Below are 27,500 nucleotides of genomic sequence, written 5' to 3'. Positions count from 1 at the left end.
GAGAGAGTGAGGGAGGAGAGGAGAGAGAGAGGAAAGAGGGGAAAGAGAGAGGAAGAGGGCGGAGGAGAGAGAGAGAAAGAAAGGGGGGAAAGGGAGAGAGAGGGAGACAGGGAGAGACTTAGAGGGAGGGAGGAAGATAGAGGGGGAGAGAGAAGAGAGGGGGAGGGAGGAAGGGCAGAGAGAAAGAGGGAGAGGAGAGAGAGAGGTGAGAGGGAAGGGGAGAGGGGGAGGAGAGAAGAGAAGAGGGAGAGAGAGGGGGAGAGACTTAGGGAGGGGGCAGAGAGAAAGAGGGAGAGGATAGAGGAAGTGGGGGATGAGAGAGAGAGAAGGGGGAGAAAGAGAGCGTAGAGAGAGGGGGAGACAGGGAGAGACTTAGAGGGAGGGAGGAAGAGAAAGAGAAAGGAGAGAGAGGGGAGGAGGGAAGAGGAGAGAGAGAGAGAGAAGGGGGGAGGGAGGAAGCGAGAGGGGGAGGAGAGAAGAGAGACCTTTGACCTTTAACTTTCCCTTTAATTCATCAAATACTTCACCTCCATAAAAGCAGAAGCATCAAATCAGCCACATACAGATCAACAGCAGCAACATGAACACACATTCTCCTTCTCCTCCTCCTCCTTCTTATCCTCCTCCTCCTCCTCCTCCTCCTCCTCCTCCTCTGAACACATCAGGTCCACTGTAGCAAGTAGCCGTCCTGAACCAATCAGAGAGAGGGATGAAAATAATGCTGATTATGTGATTGGCCACCAGTGACACGCCCACTTGTTACACATGATAATTTATTCTTTCTAATCCCAGAGTCAGAGATGAACTCAGCACAATCAGCTTCTGTTCCCCACAGAAAAACACCTGTAAGATGTGTGTGTGTGTGTGTGTGTTCTTGTATTTACTACGTTGTGGGGACCGTCGAGAGTTTTTAACCAACAGAGTGAGGACATTTAGGGGAAGTGAGGACATTTTGGCCGTTCCTCACTTTTCCCAAGGGCTGTTTGAGGGTTAAGACTTTAGGTTATAATTAGGTTTAAATCAGGTTAAGAGTAATGGTCTGATCACTGCAGCTGTGTGTGTGTATGTCAATGAGTGCATTTCTAAAAGGAGTTCATCATGATTCTCCTTGTATCCTCCTGGTTTCTGTGTGGACTTACATTTAGTTGTGGTTGTGTTTTCCATATATGGTCGTGTTGCCAGACCGGGGCGAGTTAAGTTACAACACTGAGACACAAATTAGTTGATGACAACATGTGTGATGAATAAGACAGAGAACAGACTGAGCTGTAACTTGTAGTGGAGTGTCTTTAAATCTCTCAGCAGCTCTTCTACCACAGCTGGATCTCAGCTCACTGTTTATTCATGGTGTCAGAGTTCACCTGTCCATACAGGTGTAATACCAGGAGTTACCCAGCAGGTGGCACCACTCTACTGTAGAAAGAGACTTCCCCTCCCTCTGTCGCCATGAACTTGTGGGATTTCCTGTAAATGCTGAGGAGTAAGTGAAAGTAAAAATGTTCAGACGCCATGTTAGAGTGAACGGAGCAGAAGGAGAGAAACTGAAGTCTGAGACGAGTGAGTGTCAACACAACATTATAACTATTACATATAATAATATTATTAGTATTGTTGTTGTTATGAGAGTCAGTTTGTCTGTGTGGACTGTGGAGGGAAGAAGAGTCAGACGTAGTCCGTACATACGTCAGCACATTGTCTCAGATTCACCTCCACACAACTTCTTCAAACTCAGAACAAACATCAAAGGTCAAAGGTCACGGTGACTGGATGAACATGGATTTAATGTCAAAGTACGATGAGTGGTGGAGGTCAACGACTGGATCAGACAAGGAAGTGGTTATAGTTTGTCCTCGGTGGATTTGGGTGTGTCTTGATTCTGTGTGTGTGTGTGTGTGTGTGTGTGTGTGTGTGTGTGTGTGTTACTGGTTTCCCTCTCAGACTGACTGAAGTCCTGAAGATGAGTGGTAATGTGGCGAAACAGGTGGACAGATCAAAGTCTCTGAAGAATAACCGGTCCAAAGGAAAACCTCCAGTCTTCAGTCCTGGACCTGGACCTTCACAGTCACGGTAAGAAACCAGATACAGACCTGTGTGCAGGGTTGGGAGAGTTACTTTAAGAATGTAATCCAGTACAATTTCAAATTACATGTTAAAATAATGTAATCGGTGACTTACTCTAATCAAAGTAATGTACTGGATTATTTTTTAGATATTTAGTATTTTAATAACTGTATGTTTCTTTCTGATATGAAATATGTCTTGAGTGTTTGTGATGTGTGAGAGGGTGTATTATGTACATGTGTATGGATGTTTAGAACGCTATGTAAATTCATCATTCTTACCTTTGTATTGTTACTTATTCACCTGCCCAGGGACAACGGATGGAAAGTAGCTAGTAGGCTAAATCCGCTACAAGGCATCTCTTCTCATTTCGAGACTAATGTTATCTTGTACATTGCCCCTGATACAAATAAACTTATTAAACTAAACTTAACTAATTATTTTTGGATTACTTCAATACCAAACATGCAAATTAAGAATATCAAGCAGCCAGCACGCATCAGTCCTCATCGATTAGATCACTCAAAGTCAAAAACACTGAGTATCCCATAAATATGTGTTTGATTTTAAAAATGTAATCCTGACAAGAAGTAATCCACATTTTATCAAATATACCAGCAATCTGTGTGTGTGTGTGTGTGTGTGTGTGTGTGTGTGTGTGTGTGTGTGTGTGTGTGTGTGTGTGTGTGTGTGTGTGTGAGATCCAGTGTAGAGCTGATGTGAGACAGATGTTCAGCAGCTGGACAGTGGACACAGTTAATGTCTGACTGACTCTACACTGTTGTCTATGATGATGCTGTGTTGCTTCCATCCTTCACTACAGTGTGTGGTGCTGGACGCTGACGTCACTGGAGACTTCCCACAATGCATGTGTGATCAGAGAACTGATCAGTGATCAATGTGATGTGAATAAAAACATGTTTGTGTTTGCAGAGGTCAGAACCACAGACTGAGAGCAGAGTCTCCAGGATCCATCAGTCTGTCCATGAGGAGTGACTGGTCCAAAGACTGGAATCCTCCACTATTCAGTCTTGGACCTGGACCTGGACCTGGACCTTCAGAGTCCCGGTAAGAGACGGTTTCTACTGTAAACTGAGCTGAAGATGATTCAGTCATTAGACTCCTGTGAAGGAAACAGAGAGAAACCAGGAACCAGATCCATCAGACTCTGAAGGTTCACAACAAACCTCAGAGACAGAAACATGCACACACACTCTGTCCATCAGACTGATGAAGCACAGCGTCCTCATGTTCCTGTGTCATCAGCCTCAGTCAGTGTGAACGTTGCTGCACCAACACTTTAATGATCCACACGTCTGAGCCTTTAAACTGAAGTCACAGTAGAGATTAAAGCAGCTGACACACACAGACTTTTATTTTGAAAAGTCAGGAACCAGACAGGAGTGATCAGTGTTTCCTGTTTCCTGTCTGTGACTGTCTGAGCTTCTCCACAACATGTAGTGAAGCACAGGTGGAGCTGCTGAAGCTTCTGTTATCAGCTTCAGTCTCCTCACACTGGATCAGAGCTCCAACACAGGTTCATTAGAGCCACACAGCAGCGTCTGGATGAGGAGCTCATTAGTTAAAGAGCTGATAGGACTCAGTCCAGAACCAACATCAAACACATGATCAGTGTCTGAAAGAGGAAAACACCACCAACAGCTTCTCAATCATTTCACACATTTGGAGTAAAAACCAGACGAGACAACGCAGAACTGAAGAGACTCAAACTAACAGGGAGTTTGTTTTAGAGTCCAGATTTGAGGTCAACAGATAAACAGAGACAGAAACCAGACCAGTTCAGGACCAGGTCTTCATTCAGCTCGTCTCTCTACACTTGTCTTCCTCTACTTTCTCTCTCTCTGCTCCTCTGCTTACTGAAGCCCCGCCCCCTTGAGGTGGTTAACCAATCAGAGCTCAGATGTGGAGCTGTGACATGTTGTTGATCCAGAAATGTCTTGACAGGAGGAAAAGGAGTGGTGTCTCTGTGGACCAGCAGCTGTCCTGCTGTGGTCTCTGTCAGGACGTCCTGAAGGATCCAGTCTCCACCAGCTGTGGACACTGGTTCTGCAGACAGTGCTTCACCTCAGACTGGGACCAGTCTGGTTCTTCAGGACCCCCCTCCTGTCCCCAGTGTGGAAAAAGACCCAGAACCAGAGGTGAGCTGCAGACAGCCAATCAGAGCAGCTGTGTACAAAGTGAGACTGAACATCTGTCTGCTGATGTGGTCATTTGTGAAACCAGGACCTGTTGTTTTCTCCAGAGTCATTGTTCCATCACACATCACTGACATTTAAGATGATGATTCAAACCTTCTCTTTGTTGTCTGTAGTTTTTCTGTAGCTGATGAAAATAATCTGATCAGATTGTCAGACTCTCTGTCTTCAGTTTGACTCTGTCTCTTGTCTCTCAGCAGATCGTGGTCTGCAGGAGGTTTTGGATCAACATAAGATCAGTCTGAGGAGCAGATGTGAACGAGTGACTGAAGGAACTGAGGGAATAGGAAGTGTAACAGGAAGTGTAACCCTCCTCAACAGGATCTACACTGAGCTCTACATCACAGAGGGACAGAGTGAAGAGGTTAATACCCAACATGAGGTGAGACAGCTGGAGACAACGTCCAAGAAGAAGACCCTCCATGACACTCCAATCAAGTGCAACGACATCTTTAAAGACTTACCTGTCCAACAGAGAGAGGATGTCTCTACGGTCTCACCTGTCCAACAGAGAGAGGACGTCTCTACGGTCTCACCTGTCCAACAGAAACCCATCAGAGTGGTTCTGACCAACGGCGTCGCTGGCGTTGGAAAAACCTTCTCTGTGCAGAAGTTCACTCTGGACTGGGCCGAGGGCTTGGCGAACCAAGATGTCAGTCTGCTGGTTCTGCTTTCGTTCAGGGAGCTGAACCTGATCAGAGATCAGCGGTTGAGTCTTCTTGGGCTGCTCCATGTTTTCCATCCAACATTACAGAAGGTCACAGCAGAGCAGCTGGCTGTCTGTAAACTTCTCTTCATCTTTGACGGCCTGGATGAAAGCCGACTGTCACTGGACTTCAACAACAGGGAGGTTGTGTCTGATGTCACACAGACGTCATCAGTCAACGTGCTGCTGACAAACCTCATCCAGGGGAATCTGCTTCCCTCGGCTCTGGTCTGGATCACCTCCAGACCTGCAGCAGCCAATCAGATCCCTCCTACATGTGTTGACAGGGTAACAGAGGTCCGAGGCTTCACTGACGCCCAGATGGAGGAGTACTTCAGGAGGAGGTCCAGTGATGAAGATCTGTCCAGAAGAATCATCTCACACATCAAGACGTCCAGGACCCTCCACATCATGTGTCAAGTCCCAGTCTTCTGCTGGATCAGTGCTACAGTTCTGGAGCACATGTTGACCACAGACCAGAGAGGAGAGCTGCCCAAGACCACGACTGACCTGTTCTCACACTTCCTGCTGGTCCAGACAAAGAGGAAGAAGAACAAGTACGGACATGGAGGACACAAGACGAGTCCACAGGAGCTGACGGAGGCCGACAGGGAAGTTCTTCTGAAGCTGGGGAGGCTGGCGTTTGAACAGCTGCAGGAAGGAAACATCATGTTCTACCAAGAAGACCTGGAGCAGTGTGGTCTGGATGTCACAGAGGCCTTGGTGAACTCAGGACTCTGTACTGAGATCTTCAAAAGAGAGAGTGTGATCTTCCAGAAAACAGTCTACTGCTTTGTTCATCTGAGTGTTCAGGAGTTTCTGGCTGCAGTCTACATGTTTCACTGTTTCACCAACAGGAACACACAGGTCCTCAAGAAGTTCCTGGGAGAAAAACATGTTGATTCAACCCTGGATGACTTCCTGAAGAGAGTCTTGGAGAAATCCTTCAGAAGTAGAAATGGTCACCTGGACCTGTTGGTTCGCTTCCTTCATGGCCTCTCTCTGGAGTCCAACCAGAGGCTGTTAGGAGGTCTGCTGGGTCAGACAGACAACAGTCCAGAAACCATCCAGAGAACCATCAACAACCTGAAGGAAAAGAGGACAAAGTTCTCTCCTGACAGAAGCATCAACATCTTCCACTGTCTGACGGAGATGAAGGACCAGTCAGTTCATCAGCAGATCCAACAGTTCCTCAAGTCAGAGAACAGATCAGAGGAGAAACTCTCTGAGATCCAGTGTTCAGCTCTGGCCTACATGCTGCAGATGTCAGAGCAGGTTCTGGACGAGTTCGACCTGAGCAAGTACAACACAATACAGGAGGGACGACTAAGACTGATCCCAGCTGTGAGGAACTGCAGGAAGGCTCGGTGAGTCCAGACATGATCAATAAAATTATTGATTAGTAGTTTAGATCAATATTTAGATAAACACTTAAAGAGAACCATAGCCAAATGTTATTTTCTAAACGTTGTCATGTTATACAGTGCCCTACTGTTGAAGGTCAATCAATCAATCAATCAATCAATCAATCAATCAATCAATCAATCAATCAATCAATCAATCAATCAATCAATCAATCAAATTTCTTTATTCATTCCTGAGGGGAAATTAAAAGGGAAACAGAGTAGCGCTTAAATCACACAAACAACAACAGTAAATATGGTTGATTTGTGATTTTTCAAAGTTTTTAAATTTAGAGGCTTGCTGTGACGCCACCATCAGGACTATTGTGTAGTGATTCCAGTTGATGACATCTGACATTTTGATGTGTCATCATCTTCACCCTTGTTGGGTCCCGAACCCACAACATCTGACACCAAGAACCAGCTCCTAACTCACAAACCTAATTAGCTGGAAGTGAGACTGACAGTGAAGTGACAGTGCAGCTTAATTTATCGACTCAGGGAGTCACTGTCCAGACCGCTGTTGTCAAGGAGCAGATTCTAGGCAAAATAAGGCAATTTGAAAGTGAAAATTCCAAATCTGTAGCACATATGCTTGATTTATTATGAATTTTCAAAGATTTTAAATCCAGAGGCTTGCTCTGATGGCTCCATCAGGACTATAGTCTTATGTTTCCATTTGAGGACATCTGGCATTTTGATGTGTCATTATCACCCTTGCTGAGCCTCGAACCCACAATCTCTCACACCAAGAAGCAGCTCCTAACTCACTGAGCTAACTGGCAGGAACTGAGAACTGGCGTGTAGCTTCATTTATCGACTCACGGAGTCACTGTCCGGGCAGCTTTTGTCAAGGCAGATTACAGAAATTGTCAAAATGTCAGAAATTCTGTTATCTAAACAAAAATCTGATACTACATAAATTGCATTCAGTTTTTTTTTTTAAGTATATTGTTTGGGCATTTTTGCCTTTATCGAAAGTATAGTTAAGAGAGACAGGAAACGGGGAGGCAGAGAGAGGGGGAATGCGCCCAATGCTGGATTCAAACCAGGGCCGACTGCAGCAAGGACTGTGCCTCGATATATGGGGTGCCCGCTCCAACCACTACGCCATGCGACGCCCCAAATTGCATTCAGTTTTTAAGATAAAATTCTGATATTTGCCAAACTTCATTATCCATGACACTAAAATAATGTCAATTTTTTGCAAGAAGATTAAAAATGTATTAAACAACAATTGGATAGTATATTGTCGCAACCACACGCCACCCTGGTAAGTAAAGTGTTACGGTTAGGGCTCCAACTAGTCTAGGCTACAGGGATGACACAGGTGCACATATTTCTATTGCTGAAAACCTGGAGCTTGGTGGGATTCGCTGCCATATTGCCCAATGTTCGACTTACCGGCCGCTTCCCGCTCACCATCTGTAGCTTGGTCCGCAAGGCCTTCCTGGCAGGCCGGCGTCCTGCTCCAGCGGCACCGAGCCGGCAACCTGCTCCAGCGTAAAGATAGATCATAAAGACTCATGTCCTGTTGGTGGTGGAACAACGGCTGACAGTTTTACTGCAGCTTTCATCTAATTTGATTCTGATATTTTCTCTCTTCACAGACTTGTTGGTTGTAAACTCTCAGAGAGTCACTATGAAGTCGTGGCCTCAGCTCTAAAGTCCAACCCCTCCCACCTGACAGAACTGGACCTGAGTAAAACCACCGACCTGAGTGATTCATCAGTGAAGGTTCTGTGTGCTGGACTGGAGAGTCCAAACTGTCGACTGGAGACTCTGAGGTGAGTTCACTGACTGGACCTGTTGGACTTTTGTCTGTGTTCAGTTCAAATGTGTGAAGTTCAGTTTGAAGCAGCGACTGATTGTGACTCCATGTTACTGCAGCTGGTAGAAGGTGAAGGGTCAGAGGTCACTCAGAGGTCAGTGTGGTGGTGACGATGATGATGATGATGATGATGATGATGATGATGATGATGATGATGATGATGATGATGATGATGATGATGATGATGATGATGATGAGGAGCTGGCTCTCAGATGAAGCTGCTAACAGAACAACTGGATCAGCCACACACCTGTCTTGATTAGGCTACTGCAGATTTTTAAACCCATCTGCAAAATGTTCAGCATGTGTTCAATCCTTCAACTCAAAAAGAACCAATTGAGAGACTGTGAGACAGACACACCCACAAACTACAAAACTACAAAGTGCAACAGAACAGTTTAAAAATGTGCCAGAGGAGAGGAGAGGAGAGGGGAGGGCTCCATGTAACCAGATGTGTCCCCAGCAGTCTAAGCCTATAGCAGCGTAGCTATAAAATGGTTCAGAGCTACCTGAACCAGCCCTAACTAAAAGCCCTGTCATAAAGGAAGGTCTTAAGTCTAGACTTAAATGTAGCTAGAGTGTCTGCCTCTTTGACCCATGGAGAGAGCTGGTTCCACAGTAAAGGAGCCCGGTAACTGAAGGCTCTACCTCCCAGTCTGTTTTTAGAGATTTTGGCGTCAAGTCGGACTTCTGTCCTTTGTAATGTAATAACTGGCGGGGTCCGCTTTTTCCTCTCTCTCCCTCTCTCTCTCTCTTTTTTTTTTTTTTTTTTAAATAAAACACTCTTGCTGGTCGTGGTCACTCTGTGTGAAATGCATTGAATCGGCGCTGACGTTGGGTTTTTTTCTTTACTTTGCAGGGTTCGGGCGGCTTCTCTGCTCCACTTTTGCCGTCTCTACTGTTATGGGGCATGCGCACATGCATTGTCCATTTAGGGGCTGTGTCCACCAGACACGCTTTCAGTGCTGACAGCGCCCTCAGCGCTGCTTTCCCAGCGCTTAGCGCTCTCTCTCTCCCTCGTCAGAATGCCGCTGTTGCTAGGTTACAAAACGAGTCCTCTGACACTTCCGTGTTCCTGCCTTGTTTAATGTAAACACTACAACGAGTGTCAGAAATACACAACAGCATTAGCGGCAGCTTTTGACATGGAGCCTGAGGTCGGCCTACCTTCAATACAAGTGTGGGTCATGATATAAACCGAGTCAAGTCTTCAGTTGTGTCGCTGTCGGTAACGTATGTCCCGCCCCGTCTTGATTCTGATTGATCAGTGCGGGGAAAAGTGACATTGACGAGCGCGGCGCTGTTCTAATAGTCTAGTACGAAGAGGAGGGTATCATGCACCCCCCGGAAATATACTTCTAACCAATGTTTCTAGATTGGAAAAAATGTGTAGAAAATGATGAGCTATGTTAAAAAGTTGTCAGAATGTCCCATGTATCATTTTTATGCAAATTAGTGCCGCCATTATCGAAATAACCTAATTTCACTATATCTCAGCCAATATTGCAGATATCTGAACAAATAAGGTGTCTAGACCCATGTTTTGAGGGTCAGAGATCATAATAAAACTATTCATAAAGTGATGTTGGTGGCATGCTAGTAAGCAAACCTAACCCTTTTACCAATTACAAGACGCCAATATTGGAGATACCAAATAAGGTGTCTAGACAGAGGTTGTTGTGTGTTTAACCAAGGTTTATTTGGATCAAACATCATAATGGAACTCTTCTTGATGTGACCACTCTTCTCTTTCCCATGCCAGATAAACAGTCAAGTAAATGGTTCTCCACTATGCATCACTCATCATCGTCTTCACTGAAATCTTCAAAGTTAAACTCATCCTCTCCTTCCTCTTTCTCCTCCTCTTCCTGTTCATGCTCTCCAGTGTCATGGGGATCAACCAGTGAAGTTGGTAAGATAGGACCACAGGACCACACCGGTTTCAACACTCCTTCATCAGTCTTCATCCATCCCTGCCCCTCATCATAGGGTTTTGGTTTTTCCAGAATAGGTTCATCAGCTCACCTGTACAAGTCAACACGGTAATTCACACGTCGGGCATGTGGCTTCAGAGAAGAGTGGCATGGAGGAAGGCTAGCCAGGTCAACTTTAGACTTGCAAGTGAGTTTCTTGTCCTCCCCCACCATGTTTTGTAGCAACTTGGCACAGACAATATCCACTGAAGACTCACAACTCTGTCCAGGCGTCAGACAGGTGAATTGCTCCAACTGCCTCAGCATCTCAGGCTTGACACTCTAGCAGTCACTGAGTTGACTGAATACGTGAAACCTGGGATTCTTCTTCAAGGGCCCCACCTTCCTTCTCCCTTTGATGGGACTGGTACAGTCTTCTCCACTGAACACATAGAACCCAAGAAGAGTGGTGCGGTGGTCTTCTCCCAGGGATTCTGCAATACTACTACTGCCTGGCTTCCGGTGCACCTGTCCCCACTGATGTTGAGATGGACGTGTTACAGTACGAGCAGAAGCTGTGGGCAAGGCTGCTAAAGCTGACTTCATCAGACCCCTACAGTCTGAAGATCCAGGAAGCTTCTTTAACCCAACACCAACAACTTCTCAACATCTCTGAGCTTGCAGAATCCCTGGGAGAAGACTACCGCACCACTCTTCTTGGTTTCTATGTGTTCAGTGGAGAAGACTGTACCAGTGCCAAGTATATTTTTTTGGCTTTTTCATGCCTTTATTTGACAGTACAGTTGAGATAGACAGGAAATAGGGAGGCAGAGAGAGGGGGAATGACACGCAGGAAAGGGCCGTCCGATGCGGGATTCAAACCGGGGCCGCCTGCACGAGGACTATAGCCTCAATATATGGGGCGCCTGCTTAACCCACTGCGCCACTCGGCGCCCCGGAAACTGGGGCAATTGAAGAAGAATCCCAGGTTTCACGTATTCAGTCAACTCAGTGACTGCTAGAGTGTCAAGCCTGAGATGCTGAGGCAGTTGGAGCAATTCACCTGTCTGATGTCTGGACAGAGTTGTGAGTCTTCAGTGGATGGTGGGGGAGGACAAGAAACTCACTTGCAAGTCTAAGGTTGACCTGGCTGGCCTTCCTCCATGCCACTCTGCTCTGAAGCCACATGGCTGACGTGTGAACTACCGTGTTGACTTGTACAGGTGAGCTGATGAACCTGTTCTGGAAAAACCAAAACCCTATGATGAGGGGCAGGGATGGATGAAGACTGATGAAGGAGTGTTGAAACCGATGTGGTCCTGTGGTCCTATCCTACCAACTTCACTGGTTGATCCCCATGACACTGGAGAGCATGAACAGGAACAAGGAGGAGAAAGAGGAAGGAGAGGATGAGTTTAACTCTGAAGATTTCAGTGAAGACGATGATGAGTGATGCATAGTGGAGAACCATTTACTTGACTGTTTATCTGGCATGGGAAAGAGAAGAGTGGTCACATCAAGAAGAGTTCTATTATGATGTTTGATCCAAATAAACCTTGGTTAAACACACAACAACCTCTGTCTAGACACCTTATTTGGTATCTCCAATATTGGCGTCTTGTAATTGGTAAAAGGGTTAGGTTTGCTTACTAGCATGCCACCAACATGTGATCACTTTATGAATAGTTTTATTATGATCTCTGACCCTCAAAACATGGGTCTAGACACCTTATTTGTTCAGATATCTGCAATATTGGCTGAGATATAGTGAAATTAGGTTATTTCGATAATGGCGGCACTAATTTGCATAAAAATGATACATGGGACATTCTGACAACTTTTTAACATAGCTCATCATTTTCTACACATTTTTTCCAATCTAGAAACATTGGTTAGAAGTATATTTACGGGGGGTGCATATCCCCCTCTTCGTACTAGACTATAAAAGTTGAACAGATTTCAACTCGAAGCGCTCTGAGCGCCGCGACAAAAAGAAGCAAGCGCCGAAGAGGCGTTTTACCGCCGAGGGCGCTGAGCGCTGTGAGCGCCCAACTCAATAGGGTTTGAATGGAAAGTAGACGCCCAGAGCGCTAAAAACGCATCTGGTGGACACGGCTCCTTATACTCCGACTAAGGCGTATACATGACGGAGAAAATCGAATTCCAATCGCATTATCTGGGTGTCTTAATCGGAGTTCTCCAACTCCGATTTCAGTCGGACTAAGGTGTTTACATGCACTTCAGTTGTCCAGTTATAGTCGGATTAAGGCAATAATTTGGTTTTTCCAAGTGTCATGTAAACGTACTGAATGTGTCCTGTCAAACTCAGTCAGAGAAGATGAGCTGAAGCTCAGATGTTCATCACATCATCAGATGCATCAACTGTGTTTTTACTGCAGCTTTCATCTGATTTGATTCTGACACATTTGATATTTTCTCTCTTCACAGACTTGTTGGTTGTAAACTCTCAGAGAGTCACTGTGAAGTCGTGGCCTCAGCTCTGAAGTCCAACTCCTCCCACCTGACAGAACTGGACCTGAGTGAAATCAACCTGAGTGATTCATCAGTGAAGGTTGTGTGTGCTGGACTGGAGAGTCCAAACTGTCGACTGGAGACTCTGAGGTGAGTTCACTGACTGGACCTGTTGGACTTTTGTCTGTGTTCAGTTCAAATGTGTGAAGTTCAGTTTGAAGCAGCGACTGATTGTGACTCCATGTTACTGCAGCTGGTAGAAGGTGAAGGGTCAGAGGTCACTCAGAGGTCAGTGTGATGATGATGATGATGATGATGATGATGATGATGATGATGATGATGATGATGATGATCTGCTCTCAGATGAAGCTGCTAACAGAACAGCTGGAGCTGTAGCTGAAGCTGAGCAGATGTGATGTAGATCTGAGGCCGGAGAAGCTTGTGTGTGTGTGTGTGTGTGTGTGTGTGTGTGTGTGTGTGTGTTAGTTAGAGATTACACAGACTAGTCAACTTTACTGCTCCACAATGACGTTTTGAGCTTGATTAGGAGAGCTGCTTGAAACAACAGCTGAGTGGCTGGAAGAAAAAAAAATGTCATTGATTTAAATTGTCTTCTGTTGCTGATGCACGGACTTGGTTATTAATGTTATTCTCGTTGAGGACGTGGATGATCGTGAGGGAGGGAGTAGTGGTGTTGATCCGTGTTCCTTGGAGAGCGTGTAGTGAGGTAACACTAGCGCACCACTTTACATTGAGAAAAAAGAGAAAACTAGTGCACCACCGTATCCAAATAAGTAGGCAATTAAACAAACCCACAAAAAAGCCTGCTTGTATAGGCAGCGTTACATGGCACACAACAACCAACAACAACAACAACAAATCAACCAGGGGCCTCATTTATCAAAGAGTGTGTAAAAGTCCTCTTAAATTTTCAGTACGATGGAAAGGCAAAACGTGCGTACGACCAAAAAATATACACTCTTTTCAGATCTATCAAACTCCGCGTACACACGGCTGCACGGTATTTCCCTTGATAAATCACATCGGACCTGAGAAAAGCGTGGATGAGAACACGCCTCATACCCAGCCCCCTAAACGGCCCCACACAACCATATATGGTCAATGCAAATCAGTTACGTGCATATTAAGTAGCCATGTGCACTCTGGAAACGTGTGGAATGATGTCAGTGGAAGACGGTGAAGACAACAGACGGACGGAGAGCGGAGAAAGAAGCGGAATTTCTCTGAAAGCGAGATACACGGTAACACGGCAATATCACCCTTACGAAAATGTACTTAAGAGTTACTATAGTTCACTATAATAATAATTGTAAAGTGTCCTATAGTGAGGTTATAGTGTTCTATGGTACGTGTTGCCAGCATTGGTATTATTATAGTTTATTCTATAGTGCTATTTTGTTTGCTATGGTAGTTTTAAAATATTCCAATAGTAACTTTTCTTTTTAGTATTCCTGTAGTATATTAAATAGTATGGCTATAGCACATTCTATAGTGTTCCTGTAATTGTTTTTCAAGCACACTATAGAACATTACTTAAGTAATCCTATAGTGTTATAGCTTGTTTTCAGTCACGTGGTTATGATGACGCGAAGGGGGCGGGGCGATGTCAGATGGAGGGCAGGAAGTGGAGAGCGGTACCTGAAAATAATGGAAAGCGAGTACTCCGAAGCTTTTGGTCGAGCCTGCACGTAGCGGGTATCACCAAAAATTAGAGAAATATATCGGATACGATCCATACAACCTTAAATCGGGAGAAAGGAAGCAGTGAAACACACCGCCTCGACCAGAGCGATTGATATAACAGAGTGGCGACACTCCCATAGGACTCCCATAGAAATACAGAGTAATTTTAAGTCATAAAATGGTAATAATCTTTGCCATGTACAGTAACCATGTCGATTTAGAATAATAAAATGTATTAGACTGATCGGTTCATTGTAAAACATTTATTTATTTACGTAAATGTGGTGATTTCAGTCCTTAGCCCAGAAGCAGCCCTGCTCACTTTTCATTCAAACAAACTAATGCCACTGCCACAGTTAAATTTCATCAATGAGACCAGCATTAATCTCAGCGGTAAACCTCTAAAAGCATTGCGGATACGTTACTTGGCTCGTTTCCTCCTCCGGGAGGAGGACGATCAGCCCCGGCAGATCAGCTCGGTAGAGCGGCTGCTGCTGCTGTGACAGCCGCTGCCCTGGTCCCCGGTCGGGGCTCACACAGACTCTGCACTTCTCCCAAAACAGACATCGGAGCAAATTCCCCAGCGTTATAAACTGACCACAGACTCTGGATTAAACGGTGACGTGTTAACAGCGCTAAAGCCACAATTAAAACAGTTTTTAGCAGCTTTACTGGCTGTAAACTGCATGCTAATTTCTGTTAGCCCGTCTATGGTGTTTTACATATACGTTAGCATTAAGCTAGCGGGCTTTATATGCTTAGTTGTGACACTGGCTGTGTGTGTTTTGAATGTTGTTTCAAACTATGTGGGTTTGGCTGAATATCGTTGATGCTTAAATATATATTGCCACTTAATATATTGCTTTACTCCTCTTTCTATGTGCCATTTTTACTGTAGAACAGGCTAGGACACCGTTTGTTTACTATGGTCACTTCCGTTAGCCTGGCTCTCGCGAGACCCTTGTAGTTCCGCAAAGCTACGCTGAGGTCCACACAAGGGTCTGGGACTGCTCCATAGGCGATTCATTTCAGAAGGCGGGGCCTTGTAAAAAAAATTTTGTATGTGATTGGATAAACCACTTGTCCGTTATCTTGAATGACGTGCTACTTCAGCCACTCACATCGTAATCAACCGTTCTCTGTTCATCTTTCAAATAATTAATATTTGATAGATTCGACAAAACATTTGAAATAGCAGAATCAATGCCAACGCACGACTCCTCACTGCGAGCCGCCATTGTTGTTTGACTCAAACAGTCGCTTCAGCGCTACGTCACACCTCAGAAAGTCCCGCCCGGCGATCCTGATTGGTTCATTATTTTTTGCTCCGGGGAAGAAGTTTGCATTGGCCTCGAGTCCAGACCCTTGTGTGAAGCTGAGCGTAGCGCCTCTGGTGGAGCTTTGCGGAACTACAAGGGTCTGGCGAGAGCCAGGCTACACTTCCGTCCCTCCCACACACCGTTTTACGGTCAGTTGTTGAAATTTGAGTCCTTTATGTCTTACTACCTTAGGAACTCTCAAGTAACTTTTTTGATTTTCCCGGTTTGACCGTTTTGAACAGCCGTAGACAGCGCAGACAGTAGGCATTTTCCTATTGTTTTCCTGCGGGCAAAACACTTCCTGCCCTCCATCTGCAGTCGTGACGTTCCACGTGACGTCATCTGAAAACCACCTATTATATTAGATGTGTAGTATTACTATGATGTTTGTTAAAGTATCACTGTAGTGTTTTCTGTTTGTTTTCATAGTATTTTTAAAATAATTTTAAATAGTATAACTGTAGCATATTATACTCTTTCTGTAGTTTTTTTTTAACAGACCACAAAATGTATACTCTCAGAACTACGGTACGAGTCCATTTCTGTCCCCTCAGGTACAACAATCTACATTAACTCATTGAGTGCCAACCACGTAATTTCTCGTTTTTCGTTCCCATGCGTTGAGTGCCAAAAACGAAATGAAAATAGACACATTAATACACATTATATGTAAATTTGGGGACTCTACGACGAGGAGAACTGAAATAGATGACGATCAAAGTCACATGACAGCTCATGAACTGGAAGTTTTTATCATAACTCAGCTTCTGCAAACGGAGTTCTGCATGCAGATGCAGCGCAGCTGCTCCGCTGCTGCTCCGCTCTCACCCGCGAGGCTGCAGCAGCTGGGAGCTGAACCAGGAAGCTCTCAGCCCACTGTCTCGCCCGGTCTTCATCTGGAGCAACACCGTGTCCTCCCCAAAGTCCTCCCGCGGTAAAATCTGATGGTCTCTGGACCAAAGCAGACCGCCGGCACCGACCCGTACCACAGACGGACCGCGACCACCGGCGGGACCGGTGTTCGCGAGCCGCTGTGGCCGGCAGAGCCTCACGTTCCGCGGCGAGAGGCTGTGACACGGCACGGTGCGTCTGTGTTATTGTTGTTTAGTGGCGCCCCCCCCGCCCCCGATGGTGGTTTTGTGAATAGAACAACAATTGTTGTGTATATTTATCTTATACGAGCCCTTTGATCCAGAAATGCGAGTGTCAGAAGAGCGACAGACACAAACAGAACACCTTTCATAAAAGACGCTCTATCTCCTTTTCTAGAAAAAAAGGAGGGATTTTGGTGAAACCCAGCCATGTTTAGCTTGACTTTTCTCAGGAACGGAGGCACGTAGAAACAAACGGTTTGTGGCCATTTGAAGGATAAAGTTAAACCTTTCAAATGAGCTACAGTATGTGTTGGTGGCAATAATATAGAATACACTATGGCTCTAAAATAAAAAGTCAAATATGGTCTAATTTGCCGGTACACTTGACTAAAACTTTGGAAAGGAGCGCGGCACTCAATGAGTTAATTTACTCCATAGGATTCATTATTGGACCTCAGTCAGAAACATCATCTTGCATTGAAAGGCTACAATAAAAAGGGGTCCGCCCGCTATTCAGACATCCCGCTATTTCGACATGTCTCTATTTAGACATCCCGCTATTACGACATCCCTCTATCTAGACATGCCGGTAGTCCGACACTTTTTGATACCGCTATTCCGACACGTCATCTTTTTTCTTCTTTTTTTTTACACAGCTGCGATACCCAGGCGCGTCTCTCTCTCTCTTTTCTTTTCAGCATGCCTATCACTGGTTTGATGAGGGAGTGATGTTCTTAATCTAAACAGCTAAACTGTCAAGTCACAAACAAAACTGACACACATGATAAACAAACAGAACTATGCTGCAGTTTGTTTGTCAAGTTGTTGTTGTTTGTCACCTTCAGCACCACGGACAGCGCCGCGGATGAGCCGCGGAGCTGCATCTGTGAGCGTCTGGGCTCTGGGCTTAGGGCCTGGGGCCTCATTTATCAAAACTGTAAGTAAAGCAGTGTAAAACTGCTGCTACTAAATTTTTTTGCTTAGGCCTACGGCGAAAAGACACCCAAAATATTTACACCTTTTTCAGATCTATCAAACTGTGTGCACAACTCTCCGCAATTTATCTTTGATAAATCAAACTGGATCCAAGAATGGTGCGCACTTGAACACACCTCATTCCGCCCCCGGAACGTCTAGACACAACCATATATGCTCAGCACGTGCATAGTTATTAGCCATGTGCGCTCTGTGGAACGACAACAAAGTGACAACGAATACAATGGGCGGAGGGTGGCCGAAAGAAAGCGAGATACGGGCAATAAATCAGTCAGAAAAATGATCTTGCATTTTAATAAGCTACAATAAAAACAAAAACCTCCCAAATCCCAGCTGCCTGTGTGTTTTTAAACTTGGAGGGTTTGTTTTTTCTTCTCTTATAGGCCTATGTATTTGTGTATGAGAAACAGTGTCTCAGATGAAAAAAAAAAAAAAAATCAGAAGGACACGTCTGACTATAAGGTAATCAATCAATGTCGGAAAAGCGGAATGTTTGAAAAATAGTAAAGTGCCGCTACTCCGACAATGAAAAAAAAAAAAAGTCGGAATAGTGGGACGCTTGAAAAATAATGTTAATGCCACTATTCCGACAATTAGAAGTCAATGTCGAAATAGCGGCATGTCGGAATAGCAGCATGTAACCCAATAAAAACAAAAAACTCCCAAATCTAAATGAAACAGAGCAGAAAGAAGAAGAATCATATTTATTCTGCCCCTTATTTTAGATTGTCATAATAATTTAAAGCAGGGTTTCCACTGCCAGTTAGTACTGTACTACTTTGCACCCCTTTCCACTAACCCCCAACTGATCACTGGACGACTTTGATTTTCACTTGTGCATATATATATATTATATAAACATTGAAGTCCACCAGTCTGTGACTTTTCCTAAAATGATGTTGGGCAGCACCCATTTTTGTTAAATACAATAAATATTATTCACACAAAAAATATCGATCATGTTTTCTCATTTGCTTTAATTTGCGCCGACATTATTGGGCTTGTGTGTGTCCAGTCTGGCTATGTAACACACGCACGTCGCAGAAATTATTTTCCAGACTGGACAGACTGGTTGTGGAAGAGTTGTAGCCTACATGCAAGGGAAAAATATCAATGTGATATCAAAAGAAAACGAAATTCGTTTTATAAAGCCAGTATTTAGGAGCAAACTAGTGTAAATGCACAGGGGAAAAATCAGAGTCGCTGTGCTTTTCATGTAAAGTGCCGACGTCAACACGTGTGCGGTGGTGGTGGTGGTGGTGATGGGGGGGGGGGGGGTCATCATCACCACCACTTGCTACTTCAAACAGTGTCCGCGCTCCTCTCTCCCTCGCCGCTGCAGTTCTCTGACTCTCCAGCAGCGTCGCCAATTCCTCCTGTTCTTCAAAAAGCGTGTACATGCCGGTACACCATGGTCAGACTGGTCGTAAATTTCGGCACTTTCTCCCGACAGGTTTTGGTTTGATAGATCCCAAATTAGGCGGAAAAAAGTGCGTATGCACAAAACGGGGGAAAGAGCGCGTAAAAAAACGTGTATCCACAATGATAATTGAGGCCCCAGGACTGTGATGGTGACGAGGCCTGTGTGTCGTTTTCCTCCTTCATTGTTTAACGCACAGTAGCTCCAGTATTTTCTTTTCACTTCTATAGGAGTGTATGTTACAATGTTATACAGTATGTTTATTTACCTGCTGTTCTGTACTGATTTCTATCAAGCTGTCAGTGGATACAGATTGTTGCAAAGCGTTTCCCTCCTCCTATGATATTAGTTATGACAGGAAAATATGAACGACGTCATCAGCAGCTAGTCGACGTCGACTCGACTTTCATAACATTAGAGTCAACTTTAAAAAATCTGAAGTCATGCAACCACTAACCACACACACAGTTTATCATCCTGTGTGTGTGTGTGTGTGTGTGTGTGTGTGTGTGTGTGTGTGTGTGTGTGTGTGTGTGTGTGCGTTTGTGTGTGTGTGTGTCCGGGACCTTTGATCCAGTTCAGTCCTGAATCAGAGAGTTGTAGTCAGTGTTTAGTCCAACAGGTATTTTATTGATCAGATATTGATTGTATATTGACAGACTGATCTGAGGTCAGCAGCAGCTGATGAATCTGTGCTGACATGTGGATGATGTGTGTAGAAGGCCACATGATGATGATCCACAACAACACAAGGACAAAGTCCCTCTACTCATTTACACACTGATCATTGATCAGGACACATCTGATCAATCATCAATCATTTCATCTTCTTCTTTTATTCTTTATTCAGATTGTGGAGATGCAGTTTGTCAGAGATCAGCTGTTCTTCTCTGGTCTCAGCTCTGAAGTCCAACCCCTCCCACCTGAGAGAACTGGACCTGGGCTACAACAAGAAGCTGCAGGGTTCAGGAGTGAAGGGTCTGAGTGGTTTTCTGGAGAGTCCAGACTGTAGACTGGAGACTCTGAGGTCAGACTCTGTTTTATTTCTGTGCTCAGATGAATGTGATGTGAAAGTTGTGTTGATACTGAGCTGCAGACATGAGGCTGATATTCTACTGATCCACACTGAGGCTGTAGGACAGGGTAGGCAGGCGCTCACAGACCAAGACCAGGGCTGTGGGGGGTCGGCACCTCAGACAGCTCATCACACAACAACCTCACAACAAACACATTAATGCACAATGGTTCACACAGATCCAAGTCTTCAACATGTGCAACACCTTTTCCCCACAATCCATGCCGTCCTGACATCAGCTGTTATTAACACACAACTCAGATCAATAACAGGATCACATGTTGGAGCACCGCTCACATCACACAACAAACCTTTAACACAATCCACACTCAGACCTGAGACTGAAGTCAAGCCAGCCCACACGTTGTTTTAAGGTGCGCGCATATACGGCACATTACCGCAAGAGCGAGAAAGTGCCCGTAAAATGAAAAAAGCAATGACCCCGAAACGTCTGATGTGGCATTTCAAAATAAAAGCCGGCCTTTCAAAATAAAAGCCTTGAACACTGCATTAATTAAAAAAACCTGCTAGTTATTACTGTACCATTCCACTTCAGACTGATAGTACTCGACCTGAAGATGACATCCAGAAAAAATCAGACCAATCTGATGTGGAAATTCAGAATAAAAGCCCTCTGAACTTTGATATTTTGAAGTATTTGTGTACATTTACAGTATCATTAAAAGAAAACTGCTAGTTATTACTGTACCATTCCACTTCAGACTGATAGTACACGACCTGAAGATGACACCCAGAAAAAATCTGACCAATCTGATGTGGAATTTCAGAATAAAAGCCCTCTGAACTTGCATATTTTTAAGTATTTTGTGTACATTTACAGTATCATTTAAATCCCACATCAGATCGCCCTGATTTTTTTCTGGGTGTCATCCTGAGGTCGAGTACTATCAATCTGAAGTTGAATGGTACAGTAATAACTAGCAGTTTTTTTTTTTTTTTTTTTTTAAAATGATACTGTAAATGTACACAAAAATATCAAAGTTCAGAGGGCTTTTATTCTGAAATTCCACATCAGATTGGTCTGATTTTTTCTGGGTGTCATCTTCAGGTCGAGTACTATCAGTCTGAAGTGGAATGGTACAGTAATACCGTATTGATCCGAATATAAGACGACACTGAATATAAGACGACCCCCCTTTTTCAAGACCTGTCTTTGGAAAAATACCTTTTTCTGACAAAATCATAGAAAAAATTAATCTTTTTTAAATCATGTTTTCAGTATCTGTGAAATAACGTTCTGGTAGATTGTAGCGCCCACTGATCTCTCTGAATGTGTGTAGGTGTGTGTCCATCTCTCTTGCGCTCTGTTTACACAAAAAGGCACACGCATCAATTGCGGTGTTTTATTTTGAAAATTGTTTTGATTTTGAAAGTTGAGCGGATTCTCTCGTGTTTCTTTGTTTGACCTGCCCGGCTTGACGCAATCACTCGCAGCTCGCGCACAAAATAGACCAGACACCGAAACGATTGCTGCAGGACGTCTGGTGTGAACAACACAATCGTTTAACATGAGCCCCGAAAGAAAACTGGCTCAGCTTCTCGGCGCTTCGCAGCTATTCGGCGCCTCCGCGTCCGGTGTGTCCGGTGTGTCCCTGTCCCCGGCGACAACGCGGCCGTAGCCGCTGTGATATGACGACCCCGCCCCCGGAGGAACTGTGAAGGAGTCAGCTGTGATAAAATGACCTAAACCGAGCCGAGTTGAGCTGTAACTGTGTGGCAGCGCTCTGCTGTGTGGCGAAGGGGCAACACACACACACACACACACACACACACACACACTTGGTGCACACGCGCGATCATCCTCTCAGACGCAGCTGCATCTCTGCAGGTCACTGGTGTGTGAGTGAGGAAGAAAAGCCCTGACTTGCTTGGACAGACGTTGTTTGATGTCACCCGCTGATTTGCATATATAAATATCTAGACCCCGAATATAAGACGACCCGTCTTTTTCAGACTTTTTTTGACGGAAAAAATATCGTCTTATATTCGGGTCAATACGGTAACTAGCAGTTTTTTTTTAATTATACTGTAAATGTACACCAAAATATCAAAGTTCAGAGGGCTTTTATTCTGAAATTCCACATCAGATTGGTCTGATTTTTTCTGGGTGTCATCTTCAGGTCGAGTACTATCAGTCTGAAGTTGAATGGTACAGTAATAACTAGCAGTTTTTAAAAAATGATACTGTAAATGTACACAAAATACTTCAAAATATGCAAGTTCAGAGGGCTTTTATTTTGAAATTCCACATCAGATTGGTCTGATTTTTTCTGGATGTCATCTTCCGGTCGAGTACTATCAGTCTGAAGTGGAATGGTACAGTAATAACTAGCAGTTTTTAAAAAATTATACTGTAAATATACACAAAATACTTCAAAATATTAAAGTTAGGGGCTTTTATTCTGAAATTCCACATCAGATTGGTCTGATTTTTTCTGGATGTCATCTTCAGGTCGAGTACTTTCAGTCTGAAGTGGAATGGTACAGTAATAACTAGCAGTTTTCTTTTAATGATACTGTAAATGTACACAAATACTTCAAAATATCAAAGTTAGGGGCTTTTATTCTGAAATTCTAGATCAGATTGGTCTGATTTTTTCTGGGTGTCATCCTGAGGTCGAGTACTATCAGTCTGAAGTGGAATGGTACAGTAATAACTAGCAGTTTTTAACAAATGATACTGTAATGCATATGTCATTGATATATAAAATAAACAACTTAGGGCCCAACACTGACCCCTGTGGGATGCCACAAGTAATGTCCAAACATGCTGAACAATAATCACCCAACTTCACAAACTGTTTCCTGTTGTTCAGGTAACTCCTCACCCAGTCCAATAGGCTACTGTTCCCCTGATGCCATACTGCTCTAGTTTATTGATTAATATGTTATGCTTTATTGTGTCAAATGCTTTTTTTAGGTCTATGAATATTCCAACTGTATACTGTTTCAGATCTATTGCATTTGTGATTTCTTCAATGGATTCTATTAGTGCCAGTGATGTCGTTCGTTTAGATCTGAACCCGTATTGGCTTTCAGAGAGTAATTTGTGTTCATCTATGAATTTGTCAAGTCGATTATTGAAGAGTTTTTCTAAATTTTTTGAGAATTGAGGGAGTAGTGAGACAGGTCTGTAGTTTGTGAAGTGGTGTTTGTTCCCAAATTTATACAGAGGTATAACTTTTGCTATTTTCATTTTGTTTGGCACTGTACCAGTCTGAAAGAATAAGTTACAGATATATGTTAATGGTTTAACAATCCCCTCCATCACATTTTTCACAACAGACATATCAATGTCCTCACAGTCAGTAGATCTCTTATTAGTGCATTTTGAAATTATATCTATAATCAGATAATCATAATAAATAATATAATAATAATAATAATAATAATAATAAGACTTTATTAAGGACACAATCAGAGGTCCATAGGAACTAAAAATACATAAAAGACAGACAATAAAAACACGGCAACAGTTAATGTAAAACAAACATCGATCACAAACATAGCCATCAATATCAACCAGATACGGTCCCAGAGGGACAGACATCAGCCCTCACATACAGACTAGAGCGCCAGTGGCTCCACAGTCTTGAGGAGAACCTTAATGAGCTCTTCTCACCATCACACAGAAACAAAATGATATCATTTCTAGAGGCTAATAGCCTGCACATAAATTTATACATAAGATTGCGTATTACAGCAGAGCAGTTTGGCACTCCAACATTAACAAACATCTCACTGGCACTGCACCACCGAGGAAGCTTTAAAAGCATCCTCATGCCATCGTTGTAGGCCACATTTAGTCTCTGCATGTTTTTTTTACTGTAAAATTTCTTTCTCCTTAACTGCTGTGAGGAACATTGAATTCAGATTCCTTTCAATTAAGTTGTTGCTATCTTCCTCCGCTGTTTCTAGATCAGGGATTTTCTTTGCCAGGTCAGGTCCAACACTTACGAAGAATTCATTAAAACTGTTAACTACTTCATTCATGTTATACTTTTTGGAGTTATTAACAATGAAGTACTTAGGATAGCTTACTTGTCTGGGACAATTTTTTATTACAGTGTTCATTATGTCCCATATTCTTTTAATGTTATTTTTGTTGTCCTCTACTATGTTGTTGTAATATTCTTTCTTAGCTGTTCTCAATATATTGGTTAATTTATTTTTATACCTTTTATATTTACCGTCAGCCTCTTTAGTTCTCAGTTTAATGAATTCTCTATAAAGTGTATTTTTCTTTTTACAGGCATTTTGTAACCCTTTAGATATCCAAGGATGGTCTATATATTTTAGTTTCCTGTTAATTTTTTTTAGAGGACAATTTTTATCATATAAAACTCTGAATATTCTTAGGAATTCATCATATGCACTGTTCATGTTATTGTCATTGTAAATGACATCCCAGTTTTGTGCCATCAAATCATTTCTGAGTAAATGAATTGATTCCTCTGTTCTCATCCTTCTGTATTCAGTTTTTTCGATAGGGTGACTAGTCTTATAGTTCATGTCATATACTGTGAAAACCGGTAGATGGTCGCTGATGTCACTGACTAATAGCCCACTTATAGTGTTATTTAAAATATCATTTGTAAATATATTATCGATCAAAGTGGCACAATGGGAGGTAATTCTGGTGGTTCTGATGATTTTGGGATATAAATTCATGCTGTATTTTGTATTAATAAAGTCATTGGTCATTTTATGTTTATTTGGATTGAGGAAGTCGATATTGAAGTCTCCACAGATGAAATTTGTTTTGTGACTTAGTTTTGAGAATATTCCCTCCATCCAGTCACTGAAGAGTTCAACACTCGACCCAGGTGTTCGATATATACAGCTTATAATTACATTTCTCTTTTTTTCCTTGTATATTTCGATTGATATACATTCCAGAACATTGTGAACAACCATTGACATATTATCTATCACCTTGTAGTTTAAGGTTTTGTCCACAAAGATCGCAACTCCTCCTCCACCTTTGTTTTGTCGATCTATATGCATAAACTCATACCCTTCCAGCTCAAAGTCCCCCCCCCTTTCTGCGTTAATCCATGTCTCAGTTATTGCGATAATGTTGAATGGTTATGTAAATTGTCGCAAGTAATCCTTGATGTTTGCAAAGTTAGCATACAAACTCCTACTGTTAACTCTTTCACTGCCAAAGACGAGATAACTCGTCTTAGCGTTTTTTTAATGGCAACGCCATGTTGAATGTCTTGCCCTACTCCTCTGTGAAGATCAGACTTGTATCATCAAAATAAAGTGCAGAAAAACACATTTGGATTGAGAGATATAAAAAATATAGCGTGTTTTTCCCCTCACGGAGCGGAGCGGGTGTCTGACTGCAGCGGCGCCGCTCCGTGACACTCTGGCCGCCGGTGAGAGCTTAGGGGGCGGCGGCGGGGCTCATGGCGGCTCGGCAGCTCGTCGAAGCTCCGTGCAGCTCCGTGATACAAAGCACAAACGTTAGTAACAACAACCCCGTTGATCGCTCGTCGTTAGTCGTCAAGAGCGTTTGGAAAGTCGCCAGATTTTGCGAGAAATCACTCAGATAGCAGCTTGAAAATCCCCGATCTAGTGTGGATGAGGAACGGACGGCGCCGGCGACGTGACGAGAGCTAAAGATGTTGGGAGTGTCTGTTGTGAGCAGACTGTCTGTGGCTGTGGGTTCAGGGGGCACGTCAGCCAGAGCTGTAGGCTGTGTGTGTGTGTGTGTGTGTGTGTGTGTGTGTGTGTGTGTGTGTGTAGATGTGTGTGTGAGACAGAGAGAGTGAGTGAGACCGCTGCCTGCTGACCAGAGGAAGCTGGATCTGATCTAAAGCGCCGTGTTTCGGCTACAAAAACCTGTCGAACTGATCCGCGCACGCGCGCACACACACACAGACACACACGCACGCACACACACATACACACGTACATGCACACGCACACGGCAGTCAAAGAGTTAATGTGTATAATTGATAGTTTGCCATCCTTGTCAATTTGGTTATACAGTTCATCAGTGTAGTAGCAGCAGTTATTGTTGATTGAGCTGAAGGGTCTATATCATACTCCATATCCTGTGTATTGTGATCAGTATAGTTAAATGTTTGTAGTTCCAGATGTTCATGTTCACTAATCCTCAGAGTTGTGTTGCTGTTGCATCCAGGTGTAGAGTGACTTCCTTCGGTGTGAGTCATGTTTGTGTGTAGTTACCTTACAGTCCAGCATGTGTTGATCATTGGTATTTATCCAGCTGCTCGATACTTCTTACCATCAGCACTTTAGCCTCCTCTGGTGTTCCATTGAGTTTTATGAATGTCTTACAGTTTGAAGTTGAGTACAGTTTGATGATGATGATGATGATGATGATCCGGCTCTCAGCGTGCATATCTCTGTTGCTGCCCAATTTGTGTAACGGCCCCCCACCATCTTGGACAGTTACGAATACAGGCTACAAAATAACAAGCTATTAATTAACTATATGCATTATGCACTAAATGTAACTAGTGTTGTACCGATACCAATACTAGTATCAGTATGGGGCCCCGATACAGCACTAAAATGCTGGCCTCGGTAACGGCGACTACTAACATATGATGCACCGATGCCACTTACAGATACTAGGAGCCAATGGAACTTTGAACACAGCGCCTTGTGTCTTCTCCCTCGCTCGACACTCACTGCTGTGTGATCACACGTGTTCAGTGCATGCCAAGCCAAGTAGGGATGTAAACAATTAAATTAATTGCAGTTAATCGATCCTTTTCTAGGAGTGTCTACAGTGTAGTTGTCTCTTTTCACCTCCTCTCTCCCTTGTGCGCTCAGTGCGCTGCGCAAACATTTAACGATCCCGCTAGGTTATGTCAGCTCCGGTTGCTACCAGAGCTTAATTTAAATAAATAAATAAATTTTAAAAGGCACTCGTCGCGGTGCAGCTGAACAGCTGACATGTGGTCCAGCCGTAGCTACAGACCTGTAGAGCTGCCGAGGTCATGCCCCGCTCACGTGATCGCCAGGTTAAAAGAGACGTCATAACTGTCATGGCGGTGCCAGCAGCAGAAGCAGCAGCAGCAGCAGCAGCAGCAGCAGCAGCAGTAGTCGAAGAAGCAGTGTGTGTCCCAGAGAAGAAGTGAGCGCGATTCGAGCCGCCAAAGCAGCCTAATGCAGGAGGAAAAGTAAAAGAATGGTAGTTAATCCTGTTCGTTTGCCTCGTTCGGCCACTTCCGTTCCTGTGACGATCCGTGATCTCCTCCCGTTTGGTCCCGCTGGAGCTGACCCGGA

At 43.8% G+C, this 27,500-nt stretch overlaps 2 protein-coding genes across 2 annotated transcripts in view; both read left to right on the top strand.

Annotated features, from left to right (window-relative positions):
- LOC146986534 (uncharacterized) overlaps positions 1 to 27,500 on the top strand; it is a 1,046,957-nt gene that overhangs the window by 909,385 nt on the left and 110,072 nt on the right. The gene's annotated exons all lie outside the window — the stretch shown is intronic.
- Positions 1,958 to 6,466, top strand: LOC146986537 (NLR family CARD domain-containing protein 3-like). The gene is made up of 2 exons (XM_085780377.1): positions 1,958 to 2,067; positions 4,530 to 6,466. Exons 1-2 carry the CDS (start codon positions 1,958 to 1,960, stop codon positions 6,352 to 6,354), a joined length of 1,935 nt encoding a protein of 644 aa, XP_085636503.1. The 3' UTR covers positions 6,355 to 6,466.

Source organism: Trachurus japonicus, chromosome 6 (assembly GCF_045865225.1).
Source record: "Trachurus japonicus isolate A0001 chromosome 6, Traja_1.0".
NCBI classification, from domain to species: domain Eukaryota; kingdom Metazoa; phylum Chordata; class Actinopteri; order Carangiformes; family Carangidae; genus Trachurus; species Trachurus japonicus.
Note: the sequence above shows the minus strand (reverse complement) of the source record. Positions and strands in the feature narration are given on the sequence as shown.

What these genes read in the sequence shown, in the direction of transcription:
- LOC146986537 (XM_085780377.1), top strand. Translation starts at nt 1,958, where the DNA reads ATGAGTGGTAATGTGGCGAAACAGGTGGACAGATCAAAGTCTCTGAAG. An exon ending in CCTGGACCTTCACAGTCACG is followed by an intron (nt 2,068 to 4,529) that starts GTAAGAAACCAG and finishes TCTGAGGAGCAG; the next exon opens with ATGTGAACGAGTGACTGAAG.